The sequence below is a fragment of the Psammomys obesus genome, unplaced genomic scaffold, assembly GCF_907164565.1.
Source record: "Psammomys obesus unplaced genomic scaffold, mPsaObe1.curated_primary_1811, whole genome shotgun sequence".
NCBI classification, from domain to species: Eukaryota; Metazoa; Chordata; class Mammalia; order Rodentia; family Muridae; genus Psammomys; species Psammomys obesus.
The window spans coordinates 725,073-746,698 of NW_026592325.1; the positions used below are offsets into that span (position 1 = coordinate 725,073).

Consider the following 21,626-nt stretch of genomic DNA (forward strand, 5'->3'; position numbering starts at 1 on the left):
AGGAGACCCTGGGTCTGCCCCTCATCAAAGCGCCGTGCCTGTGTGGGGCCCTGCCCCGGCCACTCTCTATGTCAGGCTGAAGGGGCAGCTTCCCATTCAGAAGATACTTCTTCTGCCTTCTTTCGTTGCCATGGAGACCTCCCTTCATTAACCTGGTCGGCTAGTTCCGTCTCCAAGTGGCAAAAGGGTAGAGAGCTGTGAGCATTGAGAATGCTTTCCACGCATGCATGCACGCACACACTCCAACGGCTTAACAAGGGTGTGTGACCCAAAGAAAGGGACATGGGGCTCAGAGTCAGAGACCCAGAATCTCGCCTGTCTGAATCTCCAGTTTCGTCATCAGAAATGAGAATAAAAATAGATCTGAGTTTCTAGAGCTGCATGAGAACTGATGAGGAAGAATGCCGGTGCACTTAGCTGAATGTCTGACACATGGGAAGGGCTCAGAAAATATAAGCTATTATTATAGATGCCCTGACATGCCAGGCACCGCAGTAAGAGCTGAGGAGATGACATTGAGAAATTCATTTCCCAGTGTTTCGTCTTCATTGAGTCATCCCCTCGCTTTGAATTCTGTCTTCATAGAAACCACTCTCTTCCTCTGTCTGAGTCATTGCACGTATTTCCTGATTATGATCACAAACACAAGTGGCCTAACGCAAGCAGGTTGAGAAACAAGCATTTGTGATTCCTGGTAAACACTGCCATGGAGAAGAGGCTAGGGGCAAAGTCAACAAGCAAATGAGAGCAGCAGTTTGCAAACCCCAGCCTATACCCACTGTCACTGAACACGATAAAGCCTCTCAGAGCAAATCACTCAGTCACAAGGCCTTCTATGGAGATTTATTTAGGGTTGCACATGTGTCTGTGTCAGGTTTCTTTCAACGAGTGGCCTTGTGCAACAAAACAAAAATCACGAACACACAGTCAAAGACAAGTGCCTACAAACACATAAATACAAACATATGTTCTGCCCGGCCAGCTCATTCCCTGGGTCTCAGGCTTAGATAACATGTAGTTCTCTGACTGATTATTGGAGATTTGATCTGGAAATACTCATCTTCACACACACTGAACTTGAGACCTATGGAAATAAGAAAGATATGGACCTTTCCAGCTTATTTTTAGCAGAGTTTAATAAATCATAATTTCCCACTGGTAAGATTAGGAAGACCTTGGGGGAAGGGGGAACCAGAGTGTCTTCCCCTTGGGTCCCTTGGCTTTAAGTAGCCAGCAGGAGGTGAAAGCCCTGGAGAGTGCTGGCTTCAAGAGTCAGGGGAGAGATGCAGACTGGGGAAAGGTGAGAGGGCTGAGGAGCAACAGTGAGGGTCCGCCTGGTCACATAGGCCCTGCTCCTGCAGAGAGGGAGTTGGATCCTTCACTCCACTGCACATTCGTTCTGAGTGAGATGTGTGGCCAAGCTCCCTATACCCCAGCTACTTTATGGAGTTGTGTGGCATTGTGGGGAAAATGGGTTTACGGAGACACAGGAGGAGACATAGGGGGCTTGGGAGGTGAACACGGAGGTTTAAGGAGAGGGTCAGACAATCCTCACACCAGGAAGAGGCCTGAAGAGTTTCTAGGAGTCCTACCCCCCAGGCTTAGGCAAGTGAAGAGGAGGGAGTGATGCCTCCTTGAGAATCTGTTAAGAAGGCCCCATTGATTTCAATGTTGGGGAGGCTGAGCCAGGAGTGTGGCCAGGTACAGGCCACCCGGAGTTACATGAAGGTCCTGTTTTTTGTTGGTGGTGTGTTTGTTTGTTCTTTTTAAGCACCCACATGGGTGCCTCACAACCTCCACTAACTCCAGCTCCAGAGGATCTGACTTCCTTTTCTGCCCCACCCCCTCGGACAAATCTACACAGAGACACATAATTAAAAGTGAAATCCTTTTAAACATAGGAAAGGATCCAGGCTGTTTTGTTGTTGTCGTCGTCTTGTTTTCGTTGTTTGCTTTGCTTTGTTCTCTTGCTAGGAGACTAAAGGAGGATGGGAAGATGGCTGGGGCAAGACCAGCAGAGGAACTGGGTGGGAAGTGTGGTCTACAGTCTGTCCACTCCTCTGAGACAGACTTCCTCGGGCGCCAGCCTGGCGGTGAGTTTGAGGAACAGACGGGGGCAGGGTCATCTCTCGGGAAGGAAGAGGATTAGGCGGGGAATTTAAAACAAAACTTCACAGGGAACCCAGAGCTTGGCAGCCCCAGCCAAAGTTCTGACAAAACTAATGGACGCGAGACACAAGTTAGGTGAAGGTCTGGAAAGGGTGCCCTGCGTGGCCCCCGCAGAATCCCGCAAAGCACCTTCACTGGCAGTCTCTAGGGAGAGCCTGAGCATGAGAAGGACGAGCTGAGACCGCTGGAAACCAAGCAGCCAAGATGTGGGGAGGGGAGGAGCTGGGCGGTGACAGCGGCCGGTGGCGATCCGGGCTCCCTGCTGGACCTCAGGCTGTAAGAGGCGAGGGTCCCGAACGACGTTTGGGAGTGGGTCTGACCAATCCCAAAGCACGATTTGTTGTCGCTAGAGAAAGAGACCAATCGAAATCCAGGAGCGGCAGAGGCGGAGGACTGATAGGGCGAATGGGCTGCGTGCGCTGGGCCGGGGCGGGGCCTCGTGGAGTTTGAAATCGGCTACGGTGGGCAAGGAGCGGGTATCTATCTTCGGGTCCCGGGTACCAAACAGGGAGGTGAGCGCGCAGGGACACCGTGGGGCTTGGTGAGGGGTTCTCACGGGCATCTCTGACCGGGAAGCGGGCTAGAGGGCTCTGGACAGGACCTGCAACCCAAAGAGGGTGTCTGGGGATTGCAAGCGCCCCATCGGATCCGAGGGTGGGTGGGCAGAGCTCTGGAGAGGAGCTCGAATTTGTGAAAGAGCCGCTTGCTGATGGTGCCTTGTATAAGCGCCGAGGCTCGGTGGCCTCTGTGCCTCTCCGATGAGCCTCCGAGAAGGAGTATGGGATGGAAGACAATTTGCTGCCTTGCAACTGAGGCAGCTGCTGACCATGACGCCCCGACGATCATCTTTCTGGCATCCACAATTGCCCAACAGGCCTACCCCAAGAGGTTCCACTTCATCTGTTCCCTAGTTCCCAGGGCCCTGGAAATAGCGCCAGGGAATACTTTGTTGACCTCTTGATCTCCCCAGGATCCAGCCGTCAGAGGAGACTGGACCAAGCACATGGCGTCTCAGTGGCAGGTCATGACGGCCTCCGTGCGCAGACGGTCACTCCTAAAGGAGGAACAGCTAGACAAGGAGGTGACCCGGTCTTCTGGGGGCCATCTGGAGACCGGTCCCCTGGGCTCCCTGTGCAGACAGTTCCAAAGGAGGCTGCCACTGAGAGCGGTCAGCCTCAACCTCGGAAATGGCCCCTCCTGGAAACGCCTGGAAACCCCAGAGCCAGAGCAGCGGAGTCGCCCAGCCAAAAGTGCCTTGGGTGCCATGTCCCAGGTAATGACGACACTACCAGCCGCCTGTTTACAGAAGTGTCCCTGGTGCTGATAGTTCCTATCCTCACCGGGTCTTGGAGTTTGATTAGGTCCTTGTTATTTCCCCAGCACCCCAGTTGTTTCCTAACAAATCAGTGAGTTGAGTGAGGAAGATCATGGAAGAAACTGGTGCTTACTAGCAAGGTGACCCGCTATGTCATATGATAGGAAACTGCAAGAAATGGCTACCTATTAAGAGATCGCTGCCTCAGGGTTAGTGTATAAGGACTTCCTAGGGCAGGTGACTCTTCCAAGATCGCTCGGGAAAGGGGAGTTATGTGGAGACACAGACCAATAGGATGCTGTGAGTCCAGCCTGGCAGCTGAAGAGAAGAGGCCTCAGTGTAAAGACTAAGCAGTCACATAGTAGGGGAGGAGAACCCATGTGCTAACCCCTGTTAAATTCTCCCAGTCAGTCTATTATACCTTGGCTGTCAGCTGCTTGGTAGGAAAAGGCAGAGGAGCTGGGCTTGCAGAAGGGCACATTTTCCTGAGCCGTTCAGAAGGCAGATTTGAGGGGTGTTGTTTGGGAGCAGTGTGCCCAGGAGCCTTCCAGGAAGATATCCTTTTTAATAGTTATTTAAATGTCTATATTTCTTTATGGGAGGAGCATTCATGTGGTGGTACTCATCTGGAGGTCAAAGGACAATGTGCAGGGGTAGGAAATTAAGCTTGAGCTGTCAGGTTGGGTGGCAAGAAGCGCTACCCATGAAGCTGTCTCACTGACTGCTAAGCTGTCTCACTGACCCCATATAGGCCTTTTAACCTGGAGCTGGAGATGTGGACAGATGTCCCTGGGAAAGAGAGAAGCTATGAGAATGAGCAGACCTCCAAGGAGAGAAGGGGGAATGGGCTTCCTTGGCACCTTGCTGGACGTTCTAATGGTATAGTTGCCAGAGCAGAAGCTTCTGGCAACTTCACAGAGAGGTCTCCTAGCCAAAGTCGAGCTCTGACTTGGAAGAGCTCTAAGGCTGCTTTCAACATCTATGGCTCAAAACAATGGAATGTGACATCTTCTCTAAGGCCACCTTGGGCCTTGCTCCAACTTCTGGAAAAGACAGTCTAGCAGACTGTTTGATCCAGGCACATGTAAAGGATCCAAGAGTTGGGACTCAACCCTGTAGATTATAGGGAGCCGTAGAAGGGGTTAGAACAATTAAGTGCTATGGTCAGAGCTATCATTGAAGGAGCTGTGTAGACTTGGAGGAGGGAAAAGAAGGAATGGGACCAGAGCAGAATAGCAAATGAGGCAGTATCTAGGAAACTGAGCCTCCTTCACTCTGGGTTAGTCTCTGCCTGGGGCCTTAGATGTAGAGTGATCTTCTTGCTGTTCCCTGTTGTGTCTCTGGGAAGGTCTTACAGGAGAATAACATCTCACTGTCGCTCTTGAGACTAACAGCAGACTGGGTTTGTGGGACCGGCCCTGGACTGGAGGGATGGCTGGAGGCTGGTAGCTCACCTTGGTCCTATCTATGCTAACCTTCTCACATGTACCCATCACAGAGGATCCAGGAGTCCTGCCAAAGTGGTACCAAGTGGCTGATGGAAACACAGGTGAAAGTGAGGAGGAAGCGAGGACCCCAGAAAGACAGAGGGTCCCTGCCCCTCAGTCTGAACCAGAAGAACACTCGGCTATGCAGGGCCAGCCGGGATGCCAGAGCTGGGGGGCACCCTCGCCTCTCTGGCCAGATGGGCCCACACTCCCATCGACATCAGCGGCTAAGGAGGGAGGCTGCCCTGAAGAGCCCCTGTTCCTCCACAGACCCTCTTTGCTCTCCCAGGCAAGTAGTCTCTGAGCCTAGCATGATTTCGCTTTCTGTCCCACAAGTCTCCACGGTACTACCTGGGGAGAAGACACCCTGATCCATCACATCCTTGTTCTGGCCCAAGTCTGCCCCAAAGCTAGTGAGGACATGAGAAAAACCTCTCTGGGCCTCAGTTTCCCTACCTGTAAAAGGAATAGGAGATGAGTACCACTCCCTTCTAAGTGGGAGACATCTTGATGAATGAGGCACAGATGAAAGACCAACAGCAGCCCCATTGAACTGCAAAATAATTGCCCAGGGCTCCGCCTCACATGCTTGCATGTCACACCCCAAAGTAAAGATGTAGTAATGTTTTCCTAGTGTGCCAGGGTCACCTGGGCCCCACTCAGGGCTCTTGCTAACCCCTGCTGTGATATCTCCTTGTGTTCAGTGACTCTGACAGCGACCTAGAGCCTGTGGGAGCTGGAATCCAGCATCTCCAGAAGCTGTCCCAAAAGCTGGACAAAGCCATCAAGGCTGAAGAGAGGTGAGCTGCATCCTAGGGTCAGGGTGAAATGGCCATGGGCCCCTTGAGCTACACTGTATTTCTAGAGAGGGTGCTGGTTCCAACACCAACCTGCCACCAGTCCCCGTCCCTCTGTGTGTCAGCCTCCTGGGAGGATGATGAAGGATGCACTATAAATCCTTCAGGCCTTGGACTCCCACCTTCACCCATCACCTTAACCTTGTATGTTGCTGGGTACCTGCTTCCTTTTTCCAATACCCTTCATGGCTCCTCTATACCCTGTCTACCCATAAACTTGGCAAAAGCAACATGGTTGCTATGGAGTCTCTGGTCTATCTGCTCCGGACTCCAACCTGGGACAGAGCCTTGACTTTGGATCTACCCTAATTTGGAAACTATATTCCCATTTGTATAACGGCCACGAAGGGTTCTTAGATCATATGTCCCCTGTGGCCATGTTCCCACCATGCATCTGGGTTCTGATTTTGTCTGATCTGTGCTGGGATACCTTCAGAACATGAAGCATCCCAGGTCATCAGTCCCTATCCCCTCCCCTTCTCTGTCTCTAGTGGTGACATGACTATCTCTCTTATTCGTGAATGAGGACAGCAAGCATCCTACAGGTAATGCTCCTCCCTCTTTCTCAGTCTCTCCCTCCATTCCCCCCCTCCTCTACATATAAGTATGCATGCACACTTGTAGGAGTGCTAAAGAGGTTGGACTGATTGAGTAAACTGGTTACAGGTTAGGTGGGTACAAAGCAGAGGGAGTGTATCTGAGCTTTCTACTTTCCTCAGCCAAAGCTGCTACTGTTACTGATCACATCAGCTCCCTGAGATTTCAAAGGACTGAAATCCACCTTCCAGCCTCTCAATTTGGAGAGGAGAACTATAGCATCCTACATCCCTTGCCTTGAGAATTGGAAGACACACAACAGAAGCTCTGTCTTACAGGAGACATGCTCTGTCCAGCCACCAAGCCACCAAAATATCCATGACACCCACCCCATGAACTTCCAGAAGGTGGCAATGGGCTTATCAACATTCACCAGGATGCTGCTAACAAGGACTTGACTAACATGGGTTTTAGAAAACTACTTCAGCCATATCTGAGCCCATTACTAGGCACTGGCCACAGCCTGAGAGTGATTTAGGAAGATGCTGAAGAGGTGATGGGAATCACCCATGTTTCCCCAGGGGACTCTTGGACTTTGGCACGCTCATCCTGGTCTCCAGTCTCACAGCTGCCCATCCATATTAGGAATGTACCAGAAGATGCTAGATCGTTCTGAGCCTTGTAACTAGGACCAGGGCCCTGCAGGAGTCATCCCACTTTTACCCCTGCTTCCCTCCCCCCACCAGGAAGAAAGAAGATAATTTTGAGACTGTGCAGACCTAGGCTCATGAAGACTGTGTATAAGCTCGGTGTGGGAGCACCGTTCAAGAGCAGTTTCTGTCCTTTGTAAATTATTTAAGAAATCTGCTGTGTCATTTTATTAAAAAGATACCATTGTGTCACTTTCCTAGATCACATTGCTTTTTCATAATAAAAACTTGCTTTTGATGCTTGGAATTATATATATATATTTATATTCTGACACCACACTGAGTAACACAGCCATAGGTTTGGAGCTCAGCTTTGTGTCCCTCTCCTCCAGTCCCCTCTGCTCCTGTCCTTCTCTCACAGGGAACCAGAGTAAAAGAAAAGCTTTTTGACTTAGTCCAAAACAAAGCACATCTTAAAGGCAAATAAGGTTTTATTTAAGTGACAATGTTTCAGAGTTAAAAACAGCTCACATCAAAATCAATACCAATTGTAAAAATCTTTTAACTCCATTATGCTGTTTTTGTCTTGTTAGAAATAGTATTTTTACATTTTCTTTTCTAACAGATTTTGTACAAGGCAGCCATGAGGACTATAATAAGCCTTTTCTACCACAGAACCATCCATCACAGAGAGTACTGGAAGTTACACACAGGGACAGGCAGACCGCAGACAAGGTCAGACCGGCTGCCACCACTGAGTAAACAAAGAAAAGGACAGTGGGTCTGGGTCTGAGAGGGCATGTCCCATGCTGGCCACTCTCCTGTGGCCTGCAGCTCCTCGGTGTCCCCCACCTCTTCCTTGCCCCCAGAGGGTGGAATCAAACTGATTTTCTTCTCAACCTCCCTGTCAGTTTCCCAGCAAGATCAGAACTCAGCAGGGTCTTGCTACTTGTACTAAATGTTTAACTGGGTATTTAAGAAATCCCTCCCAAGCCCAGGAGAAAAGAGAAGGGGATTTTTTTTTTTTTAATTTTTTTTCCAGAGCACTTGGAATGGAACCCCGGGGGTTCCACTGGAAAGTTGGTTGTTTAAGGCGGGGTCAACTGCAAGGCTACTACAGTCAGGGCACCCCTCCCGGGTGGGGCTTCACCTGAGCTGGATGGGGAGTATGCCTGCAAAAGTGGCACCTCCTCCAGACCTGGTTGGGTGCACCAGTCTGGCAAGGTCCAGTCTTCAATTAAAGATGGGTGCCATGTTTTGTCTGCAGGACACTTCAGGGGCAGAGCTCTGGGCTGCAAAGGGCCCAAAGTACAGTTTAAAAACCATTAGATACAGCCTCCCCTCCTTCAGAGGACTACCCCAGTAATTTCAAAAATACTGGGGTTCAGATGTATTTGTTATAGCCCAGCACCCAGGCAGGAAGGCTGTTCGTCTGAATGCATGAAAATAATTTACTTTTTAAAAACATCTTGTGGTGTTTCAGGGAGGGGTCAGTCTTTGGGGTGGGGGTGGGGCATGAGGCTGGAAGAGCAGACTCCAGCAACCCACAACAGGAGAAGGGAAGGTGTCAGGCATCCCTCAACCAGGTCAGGACAGCCACCACATGGGGAAAACAAACATGCCACTCAGATATGGGAACTTTGGTCAAGCAGGAACATGTTTTCAGCAGCTGGAGAGCAGGCACACCAGGAGCTAGAGTCTCTAAAAAACAGCTGGAAGGAGGGGAGGGTGTCACAGAGCTACTGGAGGAGGCAACAGCACCCCTCTCTGGAGAACACTAGAAATCAGTTCCTTTTGCCTCTGACTTAACTGAACAAAGCACTAGTAGAAAGCGCAGGAGAAGCTGCCAGGAAGAAGTACTGAGGTGTTCTCAGAGCGAGCGCATACTTCACACATGCCAGCCTTAGCTCCTAGGGTGGTGTTCACAACACCTGTATACTAGCGCCATCTCACAAAAAGGGTCATCCAAGCCCCAATGTGGGGCTCTAGCAAAAGAGGGGTGGGGCCTCTGTCTGGCTCTGACCCACAGAGCCCTGTCACTGGCTCCAGGCTCCCTGGGGGCTCCCCACTCAAATACACACTCAGCCTGGGGCTCTCAGGAAAGGAAGAGGCTAAACACTTATCATTTGAAAGTTAGACTCTGGCTCCTGCTGCGAGGAGATGAAGGGGTTGTGAGAGAATCAATCGGGTCTGCCCAAGCTCAATAGAGGAAAGGACTGGGATTGAGGTGGCTATGCCACATGAGCTGGTGCCAAAAAGATAGGCAAGAATGATGGGGCAGGGGCCAGCTATAAACTTTTAGGAGGTGGGACAGTGGAAGCTGAAGCTGGTCCCATACCTCCTTGCCTCTCTGCAGCCCCCCTGGCAGTGCTGGGTTTGATTTGCCAAGTGCGGTGCTAATAATGCAGTGGGAGAGCTGGCAGATGAGACAGGATGGGCAGAGGGAACAGGAGCTGGCAGGCTGGAGAAGACCTTCGAGTAGAAAGAGCAGGCGGGTATTGGGAACCCACACCCCTCCAGCCCCCATGAGACGCCCAGTCTTCTGGGCAACTCACGACGTGGTGCCAGTCACTCCCATCAGCAGCCGCTGCGGGCTGCGCGGGAGCTGCAAGAGGTAGACATTGGGCAGAAGCAACACTGGGCTGACAGGTGCCTGCTGTGTACACAGATATTTGGCCCTGGCCTCAGTGGCAGCCCAGAGGGCTCCAAGACACCCAGGCAGCCATGCAACAGGTATCAGCCTGAGCCAAGGAGCAAGGGGAGGCCTGTGCCAAGGTGGAGGGCTTGGCAGCAAGGATAACCCCACACCTGCCACCACGCTAAAGGGTCTGCCTAACCTAGAGGAGGTTCCAGGCTCAAACCAAACCAGGGAGAGGAAGAGAATACAACAGTTTGAGCCAATATACCATGAACCTCCAGAACCCAAGATTTCAGCTCTGTGTGTTCCAGAAACCTAAAGGGAAAAAGTCTGAGCAGAGCTGCGGAAGGGGCAGCCATGCTGTCCCCTTTTGTTGGTGGAGGGAAACAGTTTCCCTCCATGCAACACAAACTAGCTTGCTCCCCATGAAGTAGTGGCTTCCCTTCTCTGAGGTGCTGGGCTCCCGTTCAGGCCCTCTCCCAGGATGGGGAGGGGAGGGGATGAGGAGGAAGCCCACTGGACATCCTGAAAATCCACAGAGAGCAGGAAACACTGGACAGCCTAGGATTCAAACCTAGTACCCATCTCAGCCAGGAGCCCCACCCCCTCTTACTTACAGAAAAAAGGCAGGGCCCAGAGAGTAGGTATGCTACAGACTCAAGGGCACACATCCAGACCACCTGGGGCCTGAGTCCACAGCTACACAGGCAAGACTCAAGGAAGAGGACTGTCCTCAAGGGCCGCAGGAGAATAAGGATACTGAGAACAAGGAGGACAAAGGACAGCTGCAAGACAGACAGTCAGCACCAGGCCCGGTCCCCAGGGTTGTGGACAGACTCCACATACATATATTGGACCCAGGGAATATCCTCTCCCATAAAGTGATCTCTCTGTGTCATGAGACGGCCAGCCCCAAAGTGGTAGCCCGGATGTCTCAAGGAGGGCAGGTACAAATGCCGCTCACTCCTCTAAAGACAGTCAAGTTGCTCTGCCTGCAACCTCTCTTGCGCTGGGGCCTCCTCTTGTTCGAGCCTGCCTAGTGCGGCTACAGAAGCCTCGGGCCTCAGAAAGATGGTCGACTTTAACCAAACATTGGGCACAGGCAGGCTTGGCCCCGGGGTCGCACACGTACACATTACCCCTGACTCCAGCTTGTGGGCACAGGCGTTGGGAGGCGGCGGCGGCTTCACCGAGACACCCCGGAATTCACCCCATCGCAGCCCAGAGAGCTCCCCAATGTCAGGGCAAGGTCCCTCCCTGCTCTGGTCGGACACTGCTGGACAGACACGGGAGGGAAAAAGCAGGAAAATGCCTGTGTCGGGGAGAAGGCAACCCTTTCCATCCCTGCGGGACGCCTAGCTGCGCCCACTGTTCTGAGCACCGCCCACCCCTCAGGGCACCGACTCGAACTTGGGGGGCCCACGCGCCCAACTGAGCGCGGGCAGTGGCCGCTCGTGGTCCTTGTCGGATTCGGGCTGGCTCTGCGCCCGCTCGGGCTTGGGGTTGGTGGCGGGTGGGTCGGGCTGCTGCACCGACATGGTCCTGCGCAGGTGGTTGCGCTTGCGCAGAAACTCCGGCTGCGCGTGTAGCCCGAAGCTGCCCTTGCGCAGGATCATGCGCGAGTTGTTCTTCTTAGGGCGAGAGCGGTGGCTAGACTCCAGTGCCGCCAGGTGTGCAGCGTAGCCTTCACTCAAGAACTGTGGAGGGAACAAGCGTCAGGCTCGCACTTCCCTAGACATCCGCCGAGAACGCTGCAGCTTCTCCAGGACCGCAAATGGAGTAGCAGAGAGGCTCATTACCGGTCCAGGATTCCCGTGGGCCACCGGGCACCTCATGCTCTCTTTACCTGACTGTTCTTAGTCCCCACCCCACTCCCTTCGCCCGAAGCCAGCTTTGCCCTGGAGTCTAAGTTTGCGGCTCATCTCCAGAGCCCCCTCATTCTGTCATTCAGAATGGCATCTGGTGTGCTATACAAGTCATCGTTGTTCTCTCTTTCCCTAGATGCCGTTACCTCTGCCTCCACTTGGATTCTCTCCTACGTCCAGCAGGGGGCAGGGACCAAGACTTGCTCAACAGAGATGAACGAATGAGCCAAGGAAGGGATAAGCAAGTAACTGAAGCTGCCCCGTCCCCCTCACCCCACCTGACACTCACCTGGCACTGGGATTGGTACTTCTTGGTGGGCCGTCCCACAATGAAGATCTGGGAGGCAGGGAGGCCCAGCACGCTGTAGACAGAGATGTCTTTCGTGGAGCCATAGGCAGCAGTGATTTTGATGAAGCACTGAAACACAAAGCAAGCTGGTGAAGAGGGAGAAAGGCCGAGGGAGACCCTGCTAGGGAAACACTTCATCTGCACTCAGACACCAAGCCTTTACTCCACCTTGGCTTTGGAGCCATCCCTCAGACGACTGCCCCGCCCTGCCCAGTTCCTCACCTTACATCTGAGACAGGGTTCCATTGCTCTACCAGGGAATGCCCACATTACCCGCTGACACCACTGCCCATCGCCACCCCCACCACACACCCCACATGCCTCCCACAGCAGGGCCAAGTGTCCCTTTGGTTCTAGGTCTATGCATTATGGACCCTAAACTGGAGGCAAGCTCTAGGCTGGCCATGTGCCTCCTGTCTCCTGATAGCTGGTCTGATGAGCTCCCTAAAAGTCCAGACCCAATTTAAAGATTGGCCCTTCTTGTTCTAAGGGTGCTTTCTTTTAGTTCATCACCTTAACCTCCCATCTACTCAACTAGTGGTGCTCACTACCCAACTGGTCTCACTGTGTTCCTCCTATCAGTATCCCCCTACCATGTTTACTGAGGATGTGCTGGCTAGTTGTATGTCAGCTTGACACAAGCTAAGACACCTGGAATGAGGGAGCCTCAATTGAGAAAATATCTCCATAAGATCTGGCTACAGGGCATTTTCTTAATTAGTGATTGATGGAGGAGGGCCCAGACCATCGTGGGTGGTACCATCCCTGGGCTTCTATGAGAAAGCACACTGAGCAAGCCATGATGAGCCAGCCAGTAAGCAGCACTCCTCCATGGCCTCTGCATCAGCTCCTGCCTCTGGGCTCCCACCCTGTTTGAGCTCCAGTCCTGACTTTCTTCAGTGATTAACTATGTATGATATGGAAGTTTAAGATTAAATAAATCCTTTCCCCCCAACTTGCTCTTGAGAATGGTATCTCAGCACAGCAACAGCAGTAACCCTAACTAAAACAGGAGACTTGAGTCTGAGCTGCAGTCTCCTTCCTTTTAAGTGCACCATCGTCACTGTGATGACTTACTGTCAGTTAGGGTGCAAATATGAAGTGAAGTAAGCCCAGTCTCCAGTTGGCGGTGCCAACGAGAGGTGACTAGTTGATCTGTGCTAACTTCATGAATGAGCTTGACCCACTGATGAGTCCATAGCTAAATGGACTTAGGTGAGGCCTCATTACAGGAAGCTTGCTCTGTTCCCTGGCCACCCCAGCCATGCAGCTTTCTTCTTCCACTCGTTCCCACCACTGTATTTTACTTCTACTGCGGACCTACAGCAATGCAACCAGTGGACCACACACTGACTCCTCTAAAACCATGAGCCAAATAAGCCCTTCCTCCCACAAGTCAATGTCTCAGGTGTCTGTCATAAGGACAGAAAGAAAGGTGATGAAGACAATGTCCACGTGGAGCCTGCTGCCTCCCACCCTCACAACCTGCTTCAGGATGAGACCCACTTTCCCTCTGTACCCGCTGTTCTGCCCCCTTGGTCTTTCCTCACAAAGGTCATCCACTGGCTAGTCTTCAGCTGGCAGACAGCTGTCACTGTCTCACTTTCATATGAAAGGCTCTGTCTGTTTGAAACCCTTCCTCTCCTGGCCCTCAATCTCTCCAACTGTCCTGCATGTTCTCAGCTGGCCCTTCACGCTGCTCTTCAGAAGCCCAACACAGCTTCCTGGTTCCAACCATTCCTGCAGGATGCCTGTCTCCATACAGCTCCACTAACTCTGCAGCCCAGGCTGCTGCACCGTTCCATGTGCTGGGACTCACATGGCTCATGATCCATGGTCCTGTCAGGCTCCTTATGCCCATGTCTGACCTCATCTTCTCCCTGCCTGGTCCTCCTCCTGTATCCCTTTTCATTCCATCAATTCATTCATTCATTCATTCATTCATTCATTCATTCTACTAGCATTTGTTGGGCATCAATTGTGTATCATCTTGCTCCAGATCCTGGAGCTACATCTTGAGCAACCCAAATAAACTCAATGGCACCTTGATCTCCCCTGGCCATGCAATGAGACATCGGAGAGCTCCTTGCCCATAATCAGCCATTTCCAAGTCCTGGCAATGGCACCAACTGATTCTCCTGACTCTGTGCCTTTCTCTCCATCTCGTACTTACCATCTGGATTCTAACCATCTTTCTTTTGTTGAAGTAACAGCCTCCTAAATACCCTTCCTCCTTTCCTTTTTTCAATATGTTCTCCAATGATCTGCCAGAAAGATCTTTCTACAACCCAAATTAAATGCTGTCACTGCCCTACTTCAGACTCACCCATTGCTCCACACTGCCCCCAGCAGACAGTCCAAGATCTTGATCTGTTTTCTGGGGTCTCTAAAACCTACCAAGCTTGGGTGTCTCATAATATCTAGGGCCTCAGCTCTCACCTGTCCTTGATCTGACCCTGCCTGCACATACCCCCATTCTCTAGTCCTGCAGATCCAGCTACTTCTCACCCCTGTACCTTTGCATCTGGTGAAAGTTGTCAAAATTAAGATGGAATCACTTGAGTCATCAACCCCATCAAAAGCACAAAGCCAAGATATGATAAAGGAAATATTCTCAGTTATGTTGGCCTGAAAACTCTCTCTTTCTCATGCACATGTGCGTGCACACATACATGCATGCACAAATATACATTATAGACACATAATCTGCCAGTACAACAGCCGTACACAAAAGCCTACACTGTCTAAGCATGGTAGTACATGCCTTTAATCCGAGCACTTGGGAGGTAGAAGCAGATGGATATCTGTGAGTTTGAGGCTAGCCTGGTCTACTTTGGGAGTCTAGGCAAGCCAGGGTTATTCAGTGAGACATGATCTAAAATATAAAAATTAAATTTTTAAAAGTTGACAGTAATTTACAGAAGCAGTACTTCTCCAAGTGCATCCGCTCAGCAACTGTCCATCATCCTCAGACTGAGGTCATCATTGTTACTACTTGTTTCAGCCAAACAGTAATGTGTTAGGATATATTTTGTCATTCTCCTCCCTTTTTGCCTTTAAAAAATTCCCCTTACCTCAATTTCTTTGAATAGTCCCATAAACCACTATGGCACATGTGTCCCCCTCAGTGCTATGCCCAAATAAAGCTTGATTTCACTTCCATGTTAACCTCTTTGTATTTCCCCAGGTCCAGCCTGGGAAATGCCATTCCGTTGTCTACCTGACAATTCATACTCATATGTCAAGACTAAGCCCAGAAGTTATTACCTGCTAGAAGCCACTCGGGCTTTCCCAGGCGAACCTAAGCCCTCTTTCCTGTTTGCCAATATTGCCCTTTTCTGCCACACACAGTAATTGTCAATTTGCATGCCTTTCTTTCTCTAGAACAGGGATTGGCAGACTCTTTCTTTGAAAAGCCAAATAGTAAATATTTTAGGCTTTGAGCTCTGACGCAGCAACTCCACTCAGCTCTCCCAATGCATCGGAAAGGCAACCACAGACAATACATAAACAGATGAGCTTGGCTGTGTGCCAATAAAACTTTATTTATGGACACCAAAATTTGAACTCATGTAGTTTCCATTTGTCTACTCCTGCTCTCCACTTATGAGTCTCTCTTTTCCCCTCTCCCCTCTCCCCCACAACCCCCACTTCTCCTAACCCCCAACCCCAAACCCATCCCCAAAGCATCAGAAACCCTGGAGGACTTAACACAAAGATATCCCAGACTCCTCTCAGAGATTCTGCTGCCTAGCTGAGCCCATGAATTTGCCTTTCTAATCATTCCCAGGTGCAGCTACAGAATATCAGCTCTGGGTAACTGATTCAAGAAAGCAGGCAAGAGGCGCCAGCACCAGGCAGCGAGGAACACACCAAGCCTGAAACGTTTCAACAGGCACTGAGATACCTACTGATGTAGAGATAAGAATTTAGACCTTGGAGTCAGGGAGTGATAAAGCATGGATATGTCGGCGGAGACGACACCTGCCTCCAGGGTCTGTTAGAGCACCACACACTCCACCTCAAAATGTGTTTCCCTCCCCTACACCAGCCAGGGACTTCGGTGACTAGCCCCTTAGGACTGAGGAAAGAAGAGGGTCCTGAATCGGCCGCTCTGCTAATTAGGCCTGCCTCTGAGGCCCCGCCTTCGCGTGGGTGTGGCGCAACCCAGCACTCACCTCCTGCATGAGGTTTCGTAGGAAGATGGCCTTCTGCCTTAGCGGGTCGTGCACCAGTCCGTCCGAGAAGAAGATCATGCCCTGTGGGAAGTTGTGCTGGGAGAGCCACGACACCACCCGCTGCTTCTGCATGTCCGGCCGCCCCGTGATGTAAAGGATCATGTAGCCCAGGTCCTGCCAGTGCCTGGCAAGATAGCATCGCTGGGTCCACTCGGCCTCCCTGCAGGCCGCCCGCTGCCCAAGGGCTTGCCCTGACTGCTGCTGCCCTCTAGAGAAGCCAGCAGTAAGGGTAAGGGGGAGCTCAAGTCCTCGCCCTTGGTGAGTAGTGGACATTGGGATGGCCCGGGAGGACCCCCACCTCATTCCTCCCCTTTCCCTCTCCCCCTTCCACCTTATTCACCGAAAAGAAAGCTTCCAATATTCCTAGGCCAGAGGCTTTGCCCCAACGTTCAGTGTCCTCAGCTCTGGCCCCATCCTTTTCCTGGACCACTACAAAGCCCTTGGTGGCCACTTTCCCTCTGGGCTTCCCACTTGGACCTGACCTTGTGCAACTAGTTAGGCATACACATACACACACACACACACACACACACACACACACACACACACCCCTTCAGTTTTCCCATCTGTAAGAATGGGGATAATCATCCAAACACCTCCATGGGGTTGTTTCAAGGATAAAGGCAGTTTGGCATGGTTTGCCTGGCAGAGTTGGTTTCATTATCATCCTTGACTGTTTCCATAGAGATTGCTATAAACCACAAACCCAACTCTGTTGCTCCTTTGCTTAAAACTGTGCCTAGTTACCTAGGGCTGAGGTAATATTTCAAGGCTTCCCTGTGTGCTTGGATTCTGCCCTGGTGAGTAGAATCTTCCTCTCCACACAAGGGTGTTCTGCCAATCCTGTAATAGCCCTGTGCTCCTGGCTCAGGACCCTCCTCTGGACAGCCAATATGTCTACATCTTCATCCTTCAATACCCTTCTTCCAGGAAACTCCACCATCCCCCACTTCCCAGGCAGAATCAGATCTTTGCTCTATTTTCCGTGGATGCCCAAGGTACTGGTAAGGTAGAACTAGGCAGGTGCTTTTGTGGCACTAACCAACGACTGTCTGCCATAGATTGGGCTTTCTAAGGCCACAGGGTGATCTGGTCATCTGGGAAGCTATAAGTCAGGTGTTACAGGGATGCTGAGAATTACAAGAGGTACATCCAGGCAGGCAGGGTCTGTATTGGGCTCATTAAAAGCAGATTCTGGAAAACAGCAAGATGTGGTGGCCTGTGGTGAAGGAGTCAGGAGCCACAGAGTGAGAGAGCACATCCTCATTCCTACTGTGGGATAAACCAGCCAAATGTCCCAGCAGGCTGTCCAGAACCTCTCCTATGGAACAGAAAGCAGCTGGAGGACGACTGTCCCTCAGGAGCCCAGACCAGAAGTCAGCCCAGCTTCTCTCCCCAAGCAAGGCAGGACAGACCCCACCCCAGCTGCCACAAACTGCCATTCCTGTCCATTCTTGGGGTCTGTGCCTCTATTGTCACAGATGAGCTTTTCTCATCCCTGTGACTTATTTACCTCCACTGGTCTCAGATTCTCCTCCCAGCAGCAATCTTTACAGCAGAACCCCAACCAGAGCCTGGTCTAGAGTTGACCTCAGGGAAAAGGTGAAGAGATGCCCAGGAGAAGAGAAGGGGAGGGAGGAACAAACGAATGAGCTAAAATCTATATAAGAGGGATTGAATTGGATCCTCAAACCCCTCAGTGAATTCGAAGTAAAGTCAGAATTTTGCAATGCTTATAGTCAAAGATCCTCAGAAGTCCTAGAGAAAGCTGGGGGGCGGGGAATCAATGCACTTCCCCCAAAGCTTCTGGCTCCTGCCCCGAGGAGACATCTTCCTTAGGGGAGGTGACACTCACCGAACAACATCCACTGCTCCTGGCCGGACCTTGGGGTCACTTCCCATGATAGACACACTGGCTGCAAAGGACCCGTCGATGCTGAACACAACACACTCCATGCCTCGGGGCAGCACCGTGAGGTAGCTCATCGCACAGGTCTGGTCACCCCTGAAAGGTATTGGCCTGAGATCAGGCGGCAGCTGAAATCAGTCAGTCTGGGATCAGGATCTTTGTGGTGCCTCCTGATACCTTTTCCTCTCCAAACAGAAATAAACTCTGTTTTCCAGCCACACGTGGACAGGAGAGCCACCCCAAAAGTCCACCATGAGAAAGTACTCACAGACATCCTGGTCCTACCTGACCACCATCTTCACAGGGTAGACACCAACCCCCAGGCGCCTGGGCCGGGGCACACTGTATGTGATTCTGCCACTGTTGTTGGTGATCTCTGTGTCCAGGTGGACCCAGCGGCCTGATGATGGCTCTGTCATCACCAGGATGTCCACCTGCAGCCAGTGAAGGAGCAAGGAACCTCCTGAAGGGCCATGTGCTTAGCAGCCAAGACAACAAACCCCTGGGGAAAGGTTCCTGCCTTCTGTATCCTAGAGTTCCCTATCACCCCCCCCCCCCATGTGGCAGCCACACCGGCTCCCCCACCTCTCTGAAGGTACCAAGTTCCCCTTATCTTTTGTTCTGATTCGATGGGCAGGGAGAGTGCTCCTGTGCTGTGCTCCAACACAGATGCTTCCAACATTCTTTCTGGCCTGTGGTGCTGTGAGTCAGATGGGGCAGGTGAGCCAAGGAGGAGATGCTCACCTTCTCTCCAGTCAGAGCCACCATGTCAAGAGGACCATACATGAAGCGCCCTACTAGGACCTGAGGGCCATCTTCAGCAGCGATTACATCATTGGCACGATGGTTCGCAGTAACATTCTACAAGGACAGAAAGAAACAACCTGGCTCAGCCTTTGCAGACAAAGCCTTGTAAGAATGGCTTCCAGGGTGTGGCCCAAGTGGATCAGCTGCCCCATGAGCTCCTGACACTAGAATTCCAGAAACAGACTGTGAGTTAGCACACTGTTTCTTAGGCTGCTCACAGAGGCATGCCTTGTGCTTTTGATTCTGCATACCTCCTGAAGTGACAACTGGCCTTTATAGCCTGACATTTGTTTTTAAATTCCTGGGCTGGAAACTACCCAGTCACCTTTGGTTCTTCCTTCTGCATAAACAGCCATTTACCATAGGTCCTTTTTATAATGGAAAATTTCAAATGCACAATAATATAGACAGGTCTGTGAGCCTGGCCAGAACATCACACTGATCGGCTGACTGCCGTCCAGATCTCCTTTCTCCGAAACCTCAGCCCCTCACAGGATACTCAGGTGCCCATTGGTGAGTCTTTCCCTCCCTCATTATCTCAGTGCCCCTTTCCTTCAGTTCTGCACCATTCATTCTGCAGCTCCAAGTCCTGTGTTGGCCCCAACTGTGTACCAGTCTCAGGATGGCCTTTGAGATCCCAGTCCCTCAATCTGGTGACCTTTTTACTTCACATTGGTTAAGTCTCTGCGTGTGCCAGGCCCACAGGTGGATAGTTTGGACTCTGCTAGAAGTGTCCTAATGGATCTCCATATTTCAGGGCTGCCTCCTGACAGATCCTCTGTCTTTCCAATGCAGAGACCTGGCCTAACCTGGCCAGCATCCCACAGCTCCACTGCAGTCCAAACCTGAGCGTGGCACACCGAGCTAAGTCTTGCAGAAGTAGCTCTGCATTTTGCTTTCCTGATGCCCCTCCTCCACCCATTGATGTCTTTTTGTTCCCAAACTCTGGCCCATCCCCTAGCAACAGACTCAGCTCCACTCCCTACTTCTATTGGCTCCCCAAAGATGTGATCCCCACCTCCTCTCAGCTTGTGAGGCCATGTGATTCATCCCAACAAACCTCTGCAGAACTCACTAACACTAGACTTTGAGTGAACACCCTCCCACCCCCACATGGAACCTGACTTGGCATGGCATTGGAGGTTCCTTTAAAATGAGAGCACTGCAGAGGACGGTTAGGGGCTTGGAAATAAGCATGTGCTTAGTGTGTGGGATTGCCATGCACTAAGATATCCAGGGTCAAAGAGACAGGCAATAATGATGCTGATTTTGGAGCATGTGCCAAAATCAGAACTCTCAGACACTGCTGGTGGGGATGAAATGGGGCCACCACTGTAGAAAGTGGTAAGCTAGTCCCTAAGAGATTAAATGTAGAATCACCACTCCCTATCTATACCCAAGGAAATTAAAGTATATGCCCACACAAAACGTGTGGATGAATATGTAAAGTGGTATTATTCAAAAGAGCCAACAGGTAGAAACAACCCAAACAGCCATCAACTGACAACTAGAGGAACAGAAAATGTAGCTATAATAGAACAATATCCAGTCAGAGAAGGAGGCATGTTCTTACACGTGACATAGCATGGATGAACCCTGGAAACATGCTAAGTGAAAGAAAGCAGACATAAACACATATGTGACTTCATTTACATGAGCATAGGTGAGGCTTCAGGTAACTGGTTGGTTACTCAGGGAGGAGCCAGAAGCAGCAGGGAAGGGAAGAGAGTTGCGGGGGGGGGGGGGAAGGTGTCCTTTATGAGGTGACAAAAATGTTCTAAAACTTACTGTGGGAGGGGCTCAAATACAACTATGAATGTAGTAAAATCCATTGAATTTGACACTGTAACCGTCTGAATTATATGATAGGTGAATCATATCTCAATAGGTATGTTCATGCCCAAAACAGATGTTTCATGAAGCGTTGGTCATTCTGCCTTTTAGGACTATCTGTAGGACCCACGCTTGATGTTCCTTCTCACACAGAAATGCTGTGTTGGTACAGCCTCAGACTGCACATCATCCCAGCACAGGGACTGAGACAGAGTGGGCAATGGTGACAGTTGGCTATGCTTTCCACATTCCTCTTTATCCCCCAATATCCTACAGCGGAGCTCCATCTGTAGAGAAGCCTGATGTGACCTGCCCTGGCAATCCCATCCATTTTCGTCTTGGTGTGTACATTCCTGTTGTGGCAAGGATCATCTGAAGCCCTACCCAACGGCTGAGAGGCCTAGGGCACAGACAAGGTCATCCATGTCAAGTCCATGTCTTCAAAAGCCTGGCATGAAGCAGTCCTTCCACAACTGCCCTGCTCTTACTAACCCCAGAACCTCCAGGGGGAACCAGACCCTGGAACTCACACTCAGCCCAGCTGGAGCGGAGACAGCTCTACCAGGCAGACCAAGGCTCCGTCTGGCACATGGCTGCCCATACTCCCAAGATCACCTACCCAGCAAACAACTGCAGCAAGCTTACCCGCAACTTGACCTGGGTCCGCTTGCGCAGCCACTTCTCACGGGGGTTCGTGGGACTCAGAGCCGTGGGGTCCAGTCCAGTCTCCTTCACACTTGTACTCTCATAACGCATCACCTGGCCAAAAGTGGGGAGGGGTTTGTTAGCATGTTCTGCTGAGCTGGCCTCTGCAGACTCACCTGTTCTGGACATTTCATGTACATGAAGTCCTTCTGCCTCCCTAGACAGTAGCTAGCCAGTCCCTGCTTCTGGCCTCCCTGCTACATTGCTTAAATCCTGATGGGACCCCGGGAGTTGTCTCTCTTCCTGCTTGTCTGGACAGCTGGAGCC

The 21,626-nt window shown here is 51.3% G+C and overlaps 2 protein-coding genes across 7 annotated transcripts in view; one reads left to right on the top strand and one right to left on the bottom strand.

The window, feature by feature from the left end:
- The first annotated feature begins 989 nt into the window (after window positions 1-989).
- On the top strand, window positions 990-7,267 carry Pimreg (PICALM interacting mitotic regulator). 5 transcript variants are annotated; one of them, XM_055613099.1, is made up of 7 exons: window positions 990-1,158; window positions 1,975-2,093; window positions 3,140-3,442; window positions 4,983-5,260; window positions 5,676-5,771; window positions 6,320-6,373; window positions 6,548-7,267. In XM_055613099.1, the coding sequence occupies exons 2-6, from the start codon at window positions 1,989-1,991 to the stop codon at window positions 6,351-6,353; spliced, it is 816 nt and encodes a 271-aa protein (XP_055469074.1). In that variant the 5' UTR covers window positions 990-1,158; window positions 1,975-1,988; the 3' UTR covers window positions 6,354-6,373; window positions 6,548-7,267. The 5 variants fall into 5 exon arrangements, with proteins under 5 accessions (XP_055469074.1, XP_055469075.1, XP_055469076.1 ...); XM_055613100.1 differs by having other exon boundaries at window positions 6,704-7,267; XM_055613101.1 differs by having other exon boundaries at window positions 6,495-6,548.
- Window positions 7,268-7,498: 231 nt separating this feature from the next.
- Window positions 7,499-21,626, bottom strand: part of Pitpnm3 (PITPNM family member 3) — an 85,946-nt gene continuing 71,818 nt past the window's right edge. For both annotated transcript variants that reach the window (XM_055613094.1, XM_055613093.1), the window contains 7 exons: window positions 21,300-21,413; window positions 18,759-18,875; window positions 18,300-18,448; window positions 17,961-18,110; window positions 16,046-16,229; window positions 11,808-11,936; window positions 7,499-11,350 (listed from right to left, as the gene is read on the bottom strand). In XM_055613094.1, coding sequence (XP_055469069.1) covers window positions 11,045-11,350; window positions 11,808-11,936; window positions 16,046-16,229; window positions 17,961-18,110; window positions 18,300-18,448; window positions 18,759-18,875; window positions 21,300-21,413 — 1,149 coding nt within the window. In that variant the 3' untranslated portion in view covers window positions 7,499-11,044. The remainder of the gene's footprint in view (window positions 11,351-11,807; window positions 11,937-16,045; window positions 16,230-17,960; window positions 18,111-18,299; window positions 18,449-18,758; window positions 18,876-21,299; window positions 21,414-21,626) is intronic.

Excerpts from the sequence above, each read along its gene's own strand:
- Pimreg (XM_055613099.1), top strand. The coding sequence starts at position 1,989 with ATGGGAAGATGGCTGGGGCAAGACCAGCAGAGGAACTGGGTGGGAAGT. Across the intron at positions 5,261-5,675 it reads GACCCTCTTTGCTCTCCCAG|TGACTCTGACAGCGACCTAG; the intron begins GCAAGTAGTCTC and ends CCTTGTGTTCAG. Across the intron at positions 5,772-6,319 it reads GCCATCAAGGCTGAAGAGAG|TGGTGACATGACTATCTCTC; the intron begins GTGAGCTGCATC and ends CTCTGTCTCTAG.